Below are 12,931 nucleotides of genomic sequence, written 5' to 3' on the forward strand. Positions count from 1 at the left end.
CCCGGACACGGGGGCGAGCGAGAGGCAACCCGAGGACATAGGGCTGCTCAACTAGCGGGAAGCCACATGCAAGATTGCAAACAACTGGAGCAAGAGGGACGGTGGAAGATCCACCTCATAACCATCGAGCCCATCAACCAGAATGAAACGTTAGTTTTATGAGTGGGAGCTTAGACCTCACGAGGTCTATAAGTGTATATAATACCAAGCTCAGGAATACTGGGAATTATGACAATAATCCTGATCTTTGAGATCATCGAACTAGAGCCGGGGGCATGTCAATCCCTCGAACCCTGATTTATGCGATCATTTGAACAATCGAAAGGAACCTATGCAGCCAGTATATGGGAACCAATATAACCCTATGTTGGGACAGAGAACTGGGGTTTTTATAAACAATAACCATCTACCCCAAGCACAAGCTTAGCCTCCAGTGGATTTGGTCCAGGAGAGAATTAATCAGCTCAAAAGAGTGTTTAGACTCCTTCAGGATGAATGGAAGAGGGACAAGGTCGACGACTCCGATGAGGAGCTAGAGCCTTTCGCTCCACATATTTCAAACACGCCATTCCCTCACGGGTTCAAGACACCACACGTAGCTCCATTTGATGGGAACTCAGACCCGTACAGCCACCTGCGGACATTTAATACCATCATGCGAGCCAGCAACATTGGCTACAAACTTGAGTGTATGTTATTTCCAACCACTTTGATAGGACCAGCGAAAAATTGGTTCAAAAATTTAGAAGACATTCAATCTTGTCTTGGGATCAGTTGGCGAATGAATTCAAAAAACATTTCAAAGCCATGGTAGGAATCAGGCCCGAGGCCTCGACCTTGACCAATGTTAGACAATAGACGGGAGAGTCGTTAAAAAGTTACCTGGAGAGGTTTAACATAGAGGTGGCGCGAGTTCGTAACATCGATGATAGTGGTCATCTTATGGTTGTTCGAGCTGGTATATTACCAGGAAGTCTCTTTGGGATGATATGCAGAGAAAACAATAAGAACAATAACCGAGTTCGACAAAAGAGCTCAGAGATTCGTCGATGTAGAGGAGGCAAGGTCAGCATTAAAACTGACCCCTAAGCCCATTATAAGTACACTGACGAATGTTAACTCAGCCTCGACCTCGACTACCCGATCAACGTCTCGACCCTCAAGAGATAACCCTTCAAAAAGGAAGAAAAATGAAGGGAATAACTCAGAGGCAGACGAGGGGAAAAAGAATAAGGAAGACAAGTATTTCTCCGTTTACACCGAGCTCAATGAGACTCGGGAAAATATCTTTCTCGAAAATGAGAATCATGTCCCATTTAGGCGGCCTGACCCAATGCGAAATCATAAATAAAAGAGAGACACCAACAAATACTACAGGTTCCATAGGGATGTCAGACATACCACTGATAAGTGCCGACAAATGAAAGACAATATCGAAGGCCTGATCTCGAGAGGATATTTCAGACATTATATAAGAAACCAGAATACCAATCAAGCATCGTCTAGATAGATGGAAGCTTCTGCGCAACCTTCCCAACAGAATAACACTTCTTGAGCAAGGGAGGATGATCGACCTCCCCAGATAGATGGGGAGGATATGGTAACCATCTCAGGGGGACCACACCTTGCAATATCGGGAAGAAATTCCTAGAAGAGATATGTGAACGAGCTCAAAATTGAAGATAGCTCTCCCTACGAACCTGAACCATGAGCCCCAAAGCAACAAAGGGTTGAATTTCAACCCATTACTTTTACAGAAGAAGATGCCTCACATGTCCAGTTTCCCCATAACGATCCCCTGGTCATCACACTTCAGCTTAAGAACAAAAGGGTGTGTAGAGTCTTGATAGATAATGGGAGCTCTGTCAATATCCTTTATAAGGCCACTCTAGAAAATATGGGACTCACGCTTTGAGATTTGAAAGCCTATGCAACAATGTTGTATGGATTTTCAAGAGAAGGGATCGCCAACATGGGATCCATCAAGCTCCCCATAACCTTGGGAGACTATCCAGTCTTAGTGACCAAGATGATGGAGTTCGTCGTAGTGGACACCCCGTCGGGCAAAAGCTTACTGCTCGGGAGACCAGCCCTGATTAGGCTGGGGGCAGTGTCGTCTGTTAGGCATTTGTCCATCAAGTTCCCGACGTCTAATGGCATCAGGACGTTGAAGGGAGACCAGCTCATAGCACGGGAATTCTATAACATTTCCATGAGAGGAAAAAACCAAACAAGTGCACAAGCGCTTGTGGTTATTCGGGAGATGAACGGACCACTCTTTGAAATAGAAGAAGAGATCGACCTTAGGGTTGAAGAGAGGGTCGATCTCAAACTAATGGAGGAGCTTGAAGAAGTGAAGCTTGATGAGAAAGATACCACGAGGGTGGTAAAAATAGGGAAAAATCTTTCCGAAAGTGCAAAATAGCAATTAACTTGCTTTTTGAGAGAAAACCAGGATGTGTTTGCATGGTCACACTCGGATATGGTAGGGATTAGTCCGAGTATTATGAGAAATGCACTCAACATAGATAAAAGCTTCCCTCCAAAGCAACAAAAAAGGAGGCTCCTGGACGACGATCGAAAGAAAGCCCTGAAAAAGGAGGTTGAAAGGTTAAAAGAAAATTGGTTTATCAGAGTTGATTTCTACCCTAATTAGATAGCCAACCCTGTGTTGGTCCCGAAGTCCAATTGCAAGTGGTGAACTTGCATCGATTATTCAGACCTCAACAAGGCTTGCCCCAAGGATTATTTTCCCTTGCCTCGAATCGACCAGCTCATAGATGCCACTACAGGTCACTGCATCATGTCATTCATGGACGCTTATTCTGGATATAACCAGATAGCCATGCATGCACCCAACCAAGAACATACGAGCTTCGTGACCGATAAGAGCTTGTACTGCTACAATGTAATGCCTTTCAGGCTCAAGAATGCAGGAGCCACATACCAAAGGTTGGTGAATAGAATGTTTGCTGAGCAAATAAGGAATAACATGGAAGTTTATGTGGATGATATGTTAGTCAAGTCCAAACATAACTGTAACCATGTAGACAATCTCGCCGAATGTTTTACGGTGCTCCAAAAATATAATATGAGACTCAACCCACAAAAATGCTCAATTGGAGTATCCTTGGGTAAGTTTCTGGGATTTATAGTGAATGCTCGGGGTATAGAGGCTAATCTTGACAAGATCAAAGCGTTAATTGACATGCCCTTACCTTGAAAACATAAAGATGTACAGAGCCTAACTGGACGAATGGCAACCTTAAGTAGGTTTATCTTGAAATCTACAGATCGGTGTCTACCATTCTTTAATCTTTTGAGAGAGGGCAAGAAGTTTGAATGGTTGGACGAGTGTGAACTCGTGTTTCAGAACCTTAAGAAACATCTCGTCAAACTGATGATCTTGTAAAAGCCAATCGCAGGGGAAGTCTTATACTTATATCTCACCACAACTGTAACGCCCTGGTTACCCCAGAACAGTTACGGTGAACCAGAAATTTGATCCGCTACCCGAGTCCTTTGGTTAGAAACGTGCATCTAAGTGTTATTAATAGGCTAAGGTGGAAAACCATCTAAGGAAAGGGTATATTTTATTTAATACATAAAATTGTTCATGGGCCCATAAAAAACAATTACAAGTTATTTACAACTCAAAATGGTCATTACTGTTTCAAATTTACAAACCCACCAACCTAAGCGGCAAAAATAAGGTAAACCCCCTAGTTCCTCTGAGAACTCCTTGGCCGTGGTGGTCAAGCAGCCGCATATGTACACATCACCACCTAAGCTCTCCACTCAAGGCTGGGTGACCTTTTCTTTCCCTTTACCTGCACCACATAGCACCCATGAGCCAAAGCCCAGCAAGAAAACACAATATAGCATGAATATAATATCAACAATGATCATAATAATCATTCAGGACTATCAGTCCAAAGTAGAGGAGTGACAATTGGAAAGTCACTAAGGTGGGTACAACTCCCTTTAGCCATGCGATGATAGGGTCACCGGGGCTTAACAGATAAGTGAACCTTTCACTAGCTTAAACATGTTAGGTGCATGATGACTAGTCACCAACATAACCTACCTCATGACCATAGGGTCATAACCATGGAATATTGTTCCCTAGCCATGTGACAAGCAATCACCTAGGCCTTTGGCCCTGGCTCTGAGTAACTAGTCCCAGACTAGCCAAGCGCTTATAAGTTTCATCAACCTTAGGGTCGGTCCATCATTAATGCCTTAGAGTCATTCAACGTTGATATCGATTAGATCTAATCTTCATTCGGCCTTGCGTTCAGGACGCTTATGCCATTTCTGACTCTTAGGTCAGTGATACGCGATCAGTGTCGTTCCTGACTAATCAATGTCATACGCAAGTAAACAACATCCGCTAGCATTTAATATGCAATCAATGTCCACATTTATCAACCAATGTTCCTCAACAACAATCATGCATGTCATATACACAGGGTGCAACTTTCTTACCTCCGATTCGAGCGAGAAATATAATAAGAATGACTCCTGAGAACGATTGACCTTTTGATTCCTTAGCGGTTACCTAATCATAACCAATTATAACCTCCATTAATGAAAATCAACATGAAAGGGTCTTAACCTAAACCCCACTCTCGGGACCTCGAAACATGCCAACACGGTGAGTAGATTCGATCCCGGGCCTTAAGGATTGAAACCTCGAGCCAAAAACCCTTAAAAACACTCAAAACGGGATTATGGAGGAACAGAGTAGCGCTACAGCGCTGCTCCCTAGCGCTCCAGCGCTATACTCAGAACCCCCAACCGCCCAGCAAACATCCTCTGTAGCGTTGTAGCGCCCTTTGATGGGCGCTGTAGCGCTACCCCCAGAACAACTCTCCCCTAAAACCTCCTTCTTCGACTCCTTCAATTCTAACTCGATTCCAATGCTTCCAAACCTCATTTTTGGTGCCAAATGAACCCAAAAACCATCCTCACATACCCCAAACATCACAACCACAAGAACCCTAGCCAAAACTCCCAACAAAACCAATCATCCAACCTAGAAATCCCAACTGAAAACCAAAACTAAAACAGAGCAAACCAGGGAATTTAATGGCTAGAAAATGACCTCAAGCTTAGATTATGATGCTCTTCAATGGGGGAACACACTCCTAAGCTCACAAGATTTACTTCCTAAGCTTGAATCCTCAAGAATGGCTCAAAAATCACAAAGAAAACAGAAGGAGAAAAGGTACATGAGAAGCTATTGAAGATGCTTTGTTTTCACTACCTTTCTATAGCCTTCAATGGGTTATATCTATACTAGGGGTGAAAAGACCAAAATACCCCTAGGTCTAATAAGGGTTTCTAAAGGCTTCCAAGGGCAAAATTGGTATTTCCCACATATCTCGTTAATTATAATTAACACTCTCCAATTCTCGATAATCTCAAACATCAATAATTCATATCCCGTTACCCTTTAATTCCCGGCAACGCTCTAATCATTAAAAATCACCCCGAGACTCATCCCGAGACTCATCCCGAGCCCCGAACTTAAACTTGTTATGACTAGACAGCTAATTAATAATCCAAGATCGTCTCATGCCGAATAGCTCGAACAAACCCATATTATAATGTGGTCTCAACAATATATCACCGACATGCATACAAATATATTATTATGCCCTCAATGGGCCAAATTACCAAAACACCCCTGTAATGAAATGTGGACCCACACGCATGCATTTAACATCATATTATAATATAATTCACATAAACATGCATATTATCATTTAATGGAATAATTAAACAATTATGGCCCTCCCAGCCTACTAATCCAGCCATTAAACTGCATTAGGGATTTCGGGGCATTACAACAACCGAGCATGCGATTGGTGCAGTACTTGTCTGGAAGGATAAGAAAATACAAAAACTCGTATAGTACATCAGCAAGAGGTTACTGAGGGCAGAATCGAGATACCCATTGATGAAGAAACTAGATTTAAGCCTAATGCACGCATCTCGAAAGCTTCGACCCTATTTCCAAGTACATCCTATCCATGTGTTAACTGGTCAGTCGTTAAGACAAGTATTATCCAAGCCTGAGGCCTCCGGGAGATTGTTAAAATAGGCTGTCGAGCTTGGACAGTTTGAGATCACCTATCATCCCAGAATAATGATCAAAGGTCAGGCTTTGGCAGATTTCCTTGTCGAGTGTACATGGATCTCCAACAAGGAAGTCATAACCACAACCCGCGAGTTGTGGAGACTTTATGTTGATGGGTCCTCTAATGAAAATGGATCGGGGGCAGAAATCATTCTAATCACCCCGATAGGAAATCGATTCCACTCGGCGCTAAGGTTTGGCTTTGAGGCATCGAACAACGAGGCTGAGTACGAGGCGTTGTTACCGGGTCTTCGGATAGCCACCGAGCTTAAAGCAAAAGCCATCAACTGCTACAGTGACTCACAATTGGTCGTTAACCAGGTCCTGGGTGAACATCAAGCTCGTGGCATAAAAAAGGCAATGTACCTAGAGAAAGTTAAGGTAGCATTTGGGGGGTTTGAGTTCTACGCTACAGAACAAGTTCCCCGGGAACAAAATTCGAATGCAGATGCATTAGCCAAGCTCGCCACGACCAATGAAGATGACACACTGAAGGTGGTTCCAGAAGAATTCCTACCAACCCCGAGCATAACCGAGCCTGAGGAAGAAGATGTAAACATGGTTAACTCACAACCTGGATGACCTCGATAGTTGACTACCTCAAAACTGGAAGTCTCCCAGCAGGCCGAAACGAGGCTAGAAAGCTTTTGTACAAAATACCAAGATACACCATTTTGGAAGGAAAATTGCACAGAAGGGGATACTCTATGACACTACTTAGGTGTGTAACTCCCCCCGAGGCAAAGAAGATTTTGGAAGAAATCCATGAAGGATTTTGTGGAGCCCACACCGGGGGGCACAGCCTGTCAAAAAAGGTGATTAGGCAAGGATATTTCTCGCCAATAGTCAAGGCAGACCCATACTAGTATGTCAAATGATGTGATAAGTGTCAACGGTTTGCTTTGATACCGTGAGCTCCACCCATCGAACTTACCATGATGAGCTCCCCATGGCCATTTGCAGTATGGGGAATCGACCTCATAGGCTCCTTGCCAACTGGAAAGGGTGGAGTAAAATATGTTGTAGTCGCTGTCAACTATTTCACAAAATGGACCGAAGTTGAACCTTTAGCAACCATCACCTCGAAGAAATTCCTAGATTTCATAGTGAAAAACATCATCTGTAGGTATGGGATGCCCAGGAAGATTGTGTCGGATAATGGGACCCAATTCGACAGTGATTTGTTTACATACTTTTGCGAAAAGAATGGGATAATAAAAAGCTTTTCCTTTGTGGCTCTTCCCCAAGAAAATGGCCAGGTCGAAGCAGTGAACAAGACTTTAAAAAGTTCTATGAAGAAAAGGCTAGAAGAAGCAAAGGGGAGATGGCCGGAGGAGCTGCCTCAAGTCCTGTGGGCATATAGAACAACGACGAGAACCTTGACGGGGCATACCCCTTTCTCCCTGGCTTATGGGTGCAAGGCCATGTTTCCCATCGAGGTCCAAATCCCAATAATAAGGCACGGTGCATATGACCAAACCTCGAACCAATCCCAGCTCGAAGAAAGTCTAGACCTCATCGAGAAAGATGAGACGAAGCCCAGTTGAAAAATGTTGCATACCAGCAAAGGCTGCGAGATATTTTAACAAGAGGGTCTGAGATAGGAAATTTGGATTGGGAGACTTGGTGTTAAGGCGCATGTTTCTGGCCACACGAGACCCATCTGCTGGGGTACTGGGGCCTAATTGGGAGGGACCCTATCAGATCGAGTCCACTATTCGATCTGGATTTTATAAGCTAGTGAGGTTGAATGGAGGATTGGTTCCGCGAGCTTGGAATGGTGAACATCTATGACCTTATTATCAGTAATGTAGGAATGATATATATTTGTTTTAACAAAGTGTGTATTTGATTTTTTCCTTTTGTCAATAAAGTACTGAATTTCATTCATATGTTGTTGATAACTCTAAGATTTAGAGTTATTTTTATGTCTTTAAACTTAATTTTCAAACCAAATCAAAGAGTAATGAATTGTAATTAGTTGAAATGGTGTCGAATTAGTGTAAATTTATGTTAGGAGTAGTTGTGTTTGTGTTTTCATATTTTTAGTGATTTATGTAGTTTATGTTTTGTTACTCAGGTTAGGAAATAGGAGCTGAGGGAACTGTGAATCAAAGGGAAATGTTGCTGAAAAGGGGAGGATGCTAACTCAACAATGCTGTAGCAGTCAGTCTTAGCAATTAAATAGAAGCTAGAGAAAAAGGACTTCGTGAAAAAAGAAATACTCCAGCTGGATTAAATGAAGAGAAAAGAGGCGGCCAGGTGGCAAGTGTACTGAGTACTGAGTCAGCTGAGTATGTGGGACAAAGTACATGTAGGCAAATGATCTAGATTGTCCAATTAGGGTAAAGGAAAGTACCCTAGAATTAGAGGAGGCGACCGTATTTTTTGGTAAATGGACCATTTTTAGAAAGGGAGAGAAGTTTTGGCTAAGTACAGAGAAGGTTTCAGGGAGAAGATTTAAGAAGAGTACGACCAACAGAGAAGGAAGAAGGCTGATGCCATAAGGAGGATTTGAGCTCACAACTCATTCTTCCTACACCATTTCTTTCTCTTTGTATTAATTTCATCTAATTTCTGCAAACTCCATGGATTACTTCTGTATTATTTTCATGTTTAAGTTTGCAACTATGAACTAATTTCCTAAGGGTTTGGGTGATTATGAACCCTCAAGTATGAACTCAACATATAAATGCAATGGCTAAGTGATTATGTCTTTGTTCAATTGAATGTACTTTACTGTTATTGAATGTTAATTATTGGCCATTTTTAGCATTTACTAAGCTAGATCTAACTTGGAAAAGGGAAGTCTAGCTGATTTCATTCAATTGATGCAAGAGATTCATCTAGTTTTAGGTGATTTTGAGTAGTAGAATATGAATGTTTTGCTACCTTGCATAACTTAAGAATTGATGCTTAAATGAATGTTTATAATCTGATTTCATGCAGGAATGTATAGAAGGGGAGTATAGACATTAGATTGCACGTTTTGGGAAAAACTTGCTGGGTTTTACGAAATTTGTTAACCCTGTCATAATTGCTAACCCATTGCTGTAACAACTGGAACGAACCGAGGGGAATTAATCACCCGAATCCATTTTTCTTATATCTGAAAACCACCCAGTATTTTGTCATTTTAATCTCTGATTTTTGGTTTAATTCCTTTGTTTGTCTACAATTATTTTCAGAGTTAATTACCCACTCTTTCCTTTGTTTTGGTTACTATTTTATAAGTTGTTTTTGGTTGATTTTACATTAATTTAGTTAAAAAGTCCCTGTGGATACGAACTTTGACGCTTTGTCACTGTATTACTTGTTGCCGATTGTGTATACTTGCACATATTTTAAACGTTAGAATTTTCACAACAAGTTTTTGGCGCCGTTGCCGGGGACTTTAAAATTAAATTCTGTTTTATCAACTATTTGACAATTTATTTTCATTGTTTTTAACCTTGTTGGTTCGGGGTGTGCAATCTCAGGTACCTACAGTGTATGAACCAGCAAGAGGACAGTGAACTTGCTCCTATTGACCCCGAGATCGAACGAACTTTCAGAAAAAGGAGGAAAGATCAAAAGGCTAAAAGTCGAGGCACTATGGCTGAACGTGTTGATGATGAGGGGGATGGCCAGCAAGTTACTAATCCCATTGTTTTGGCGGATGACAGAGCCAGAGCAATACGGGAATACGTTGCCCCCATGTTTAATGAGCTAAATCCAGGCATTGTGAGGCCAGAAATACAAGCAGCTCAATTTGAGCTCAAACCGGTCATGTTTCAAATGCTCCAAACTGTGGGGCAGTTCAGCGGGATGCCAACGGAGGACCCTCATCTCCACCTTCGTTCATTTTTGGAGGTGAGCGATTCTTTTAAGCCTCAAGGAGTAAGTGAAGAGGCGTTAAGGCTGAAGTTATTTCCGTTCTCTTTAAGGGACCGAGCTAGATCATGGCTCAACACCCTTCCTCCCGATTCCGTTACAAATTGGAATGACTTGGCTGAGAAATTTCTAAGAAAGTACTTCCCTCCCACCAAAAATGCAAAGTTTAGAAGTGAAATCATGTCGTTTCAGCAGCTGGAAGATGAGTCCACTAGTGACGCGTGGGAAAGATTCAAAGAGCTTTTAAGAAAATGTCCACACCACGGTATCCCACATTGTATACAAATGGAGACATTCTACAATGGTCTCAATGCAGCCTCTCGAATGGTCTTGGACGCTTCAGCCAATGGAGCCATTCTTTCCAAGTCTTACAACGAAGCATTTGAGATTTTGGAAAGGATTGCAAGTAATAACTATCAATGGTCAAACACTAGAGCTCCTACAAGTAGAAAGGTGGCGGGAGTTCTTGAAGTAGATGCATTAACGGCTCTAACAGCTCAAATGGCCTCAATGACCAACATCTTGAAGAATATGAGTTTGGGAGGAAGTATTCAGCCAGCTGCTGCCATTCAAAGTGCAGAAGTATCATGTGTGTATTGTGGGGACGGGCATACTTTTGAGAATTGCCCTTCAAATCCAGCCTCCGTTTGTTACGTGGGAAATCAGAATTTCAACCGCAACAACAACCCATATTCTAACACTTACAATCCAGCATGGAAGAATCATCCTAATCTGTCATGGGGGGGTCAAGGAGCAAGTTCAAGCACAGCACCAGCACAAGGAAGACAAGCATATCCACCAGGTTTTTCACAACAGCCAAGACCTTCACAACATGTTCAAAACACCCAGCCGAATTCTTTGGAGAATCTAATGAGGGAGTATATGGCTAAGAACGATGCAGTAATACAAAGCCAAGCAGCTTCTCTTCGTAATCTTGAGATGCAGCTCGGCCAGCTAGCCAATGAAATGAAAACTAGGCCACAAGGATCTTTGCCTAGTGATACAGAAAACCCAAGGAGAGATGGGAAAGAACACTGTAAAGCTATTCAGCTGCGGAATGGTTAAAATCTGGGAAATTATGGGGAAATACAGGGTAGTGGAGAGCCCACTTCAATCCAAAGCGAAGGAGAAACAAGTAACAAAACTGCCCAGGAAATTGCTGAAACTGGCCCAGTTGCTATAGCAAAGGGTCAGCAAACTGCTCCAGTAAATTCTGGTCCTAAACCGCCCCTTCCATTTCCGCAGCGATTTCGCAAACAACAACAGGATGTTCAGTTCAGAAAGTTTTTGGATGTACTGAAACAGCTGCATATTAATATCCCCTTGGTCGAAGCATTGGAGCAAATGCCGAATTATGTCAAGTTCTTAAAGGATATTTTGACGAAGAAAAGGCGTTTGGGGGAGTTTGAAACTGTAGCACTTACAGAAGGATGCAGCGCAATGTTGAAAAGTAAAATACCCCCTAAATTAAAAGATCCTGGCAGTTTTACAATTCCGTGCTCAATTGGGGGTAGAGATGTGGGAAGAGCATTATGCGACTTAGGCACTAGTATCAACCTTATGCCTATGTCAATTTTCAAGAAGCTGGGTATTAGTGAGGCACAACCCACTACTGTTACTTTACAACTTGCGGACAGATCTATGGCTCATCCTGAGGGCAAGATTGAAGATGTGTTAGTTCAAGTGGATAAATTTATATTTCCGGCGGATTTCATCATTTTAGACTATGAAGCGGATAGAGAGGTACCTATAATCTTGGGTAGGCCTTTTCTTGCTACAGGGCGTACTCTTATTGACGTGCAGAATGGTGAACTTACCATGAGGGTCAATGACCAACAAATTACCTTTAGTGTGTTTACAGCTATGAAATTCCCGGATGAAGTGGAAGAATGCTCTAGAGTTGACGTTGTTGATACTTTGGTAGCTGAGAAGTTCAATAAAAGGGTGGAAAAAGCTGCTATGGGAACCCAGATTTTTGGAGATGAGGAGGAGTATAGCAGTGAAGATGAGGAGATGATTACATGGGTAGATTCTTGCCAACCAACCAAGAAATATAGTAAGGTGTTTGAAGCTCTAAATTTGCCAGAAAAGCACTTTCAGGCCCCTAAACCATCTGTTGAAGAACCACCTCAGCTGGAGTTAAAGCCACTGCCAAGTCATTTAAAGTATGTGTACTTGGGCGACAATGATACTTTACCTGTGATAAAATCTAGCTGTCTGGAGTCTGTTGCTGAAGAGGCATTGCTGAAATTGCTGAAGTAGCATAAAAGGGCGATTGGATGGACAATGGCTAATATTCAAGGGATTAGTCCAGCACTATGTATGCACAAGATCTTGCTGGAATCTGATTGTACTCACTCTGTGGAGCAGCAAAGGAGGTTGAATCCAGTAATGAAGGACGTGGTTAGAAAAGAAGTCATTAAGTGGCTTGATTATGGGATAATCTATCCAATTTCCGATAGCACTTGGGTGAGTCCGGTCCAATGTGTTCCAAAGAAGGGGGGTGTTACAGTAGTTACAAATGACAGCAACGAACTTATTCCTACTTGCACAGTTACTGGGCGGCGGGTTTGCATGGATTATAGAAAACTAAACAAAGCCACTAGAAAGGACCATTTCCCTTTGCCCTTCATCGACCAAATGTTGGACCGCTTGGCGGGTAAGGAGTTCTTTTGTTTCCTTGACGGGTATTCTGGGTATAATCAGATTTCTATCGCACCTGAAGACCAAGAAAAGACTACTTTCACCTGCCCATACGGCACATTCGCTTTTAGGAGGATGCCCTTCGGGTTGTGTAATGCACCGGCCACATTTCAGCGGTGCATGATGGCGATTTTTTCAGATATGGCTGAGAGTATTTTGGAGATATTCATGGACGATTTCTCTGTCTATGGGGATTCATTTGAAGGTTGC

General features: G+C 42.4%; 1 protein-coding gene and 1 non-coding gene across 2 annotated transcripts; one reads left to right on the forward strand and one right to left on the reverse strand.

Moving 5' to 3' along the window:
- The first annotated feature begins 9,637 nt into the window (after positions 1-9,637).
- On the forward strand, positions 9,638-12,280 carry LOC133779410 (uncharacterized). The gene is made up of 3 exons (XM_062219375.1): positions 9,638-10,283; positions 10,398-10,918; positions 11,111-12,280. Exons 1-3 carry the CDS (start codon positions 9,638-9,640, stop codon positions 12,278-12,280), a joined length of 2,337 nt encoding a protein of 778 aa, XP_062075359.1.
- On the reverse strand, positions 10,181-10,287 carry LOC133781236 (small nucleolar RNA R71). Its single transcript, XR_009870023.1, has one exon. It is a non-coding gene; the product is annotated as a small nucleolar RNA R71 (small nucleolar RNA).
- Positions 12,281-12,931: the final 651 nt, after the last annotated feature.

This window comes from Humulus lupulus, chromosome 5 (assembly GCF_963169125.1).
Source record: "Humulus lupulus chromosome 5, drHumLupu1.1, whole genome shotgun sequence".
NCBI classification, from domain to species: domain Eukaryota; kingdom Viridiplantae; phylum Streptophyta; class Magnoliopsida; order Rosales; family Cannabaceae; genus Humulus; species Humulus lupulus.

Bases quoted from the DNA above. Each gene is read 5' to 3' on its own strand.
- LOC133779410 (XM_062219375.1), top strand. From the start codon at position 9,638: ATGAACCAGCAAGAGGACAGTGAACTTGCTCCTATTGACCCCGAGATC. The intron at 10,284-10,397 runs GTATCCCACATT...CTTACAACGAAG, and splicing joins AAGAAAATGTCCACACCACG to CATTTGAGATTTTGGAAAGG. The intron at 10,919-11,110 runs GTAATACAAAGC...GGGGAAATACAG, and splicing joins ATATGGCTAAGAACGATGCA to GGTAGTGGAGAGCCCACTTC.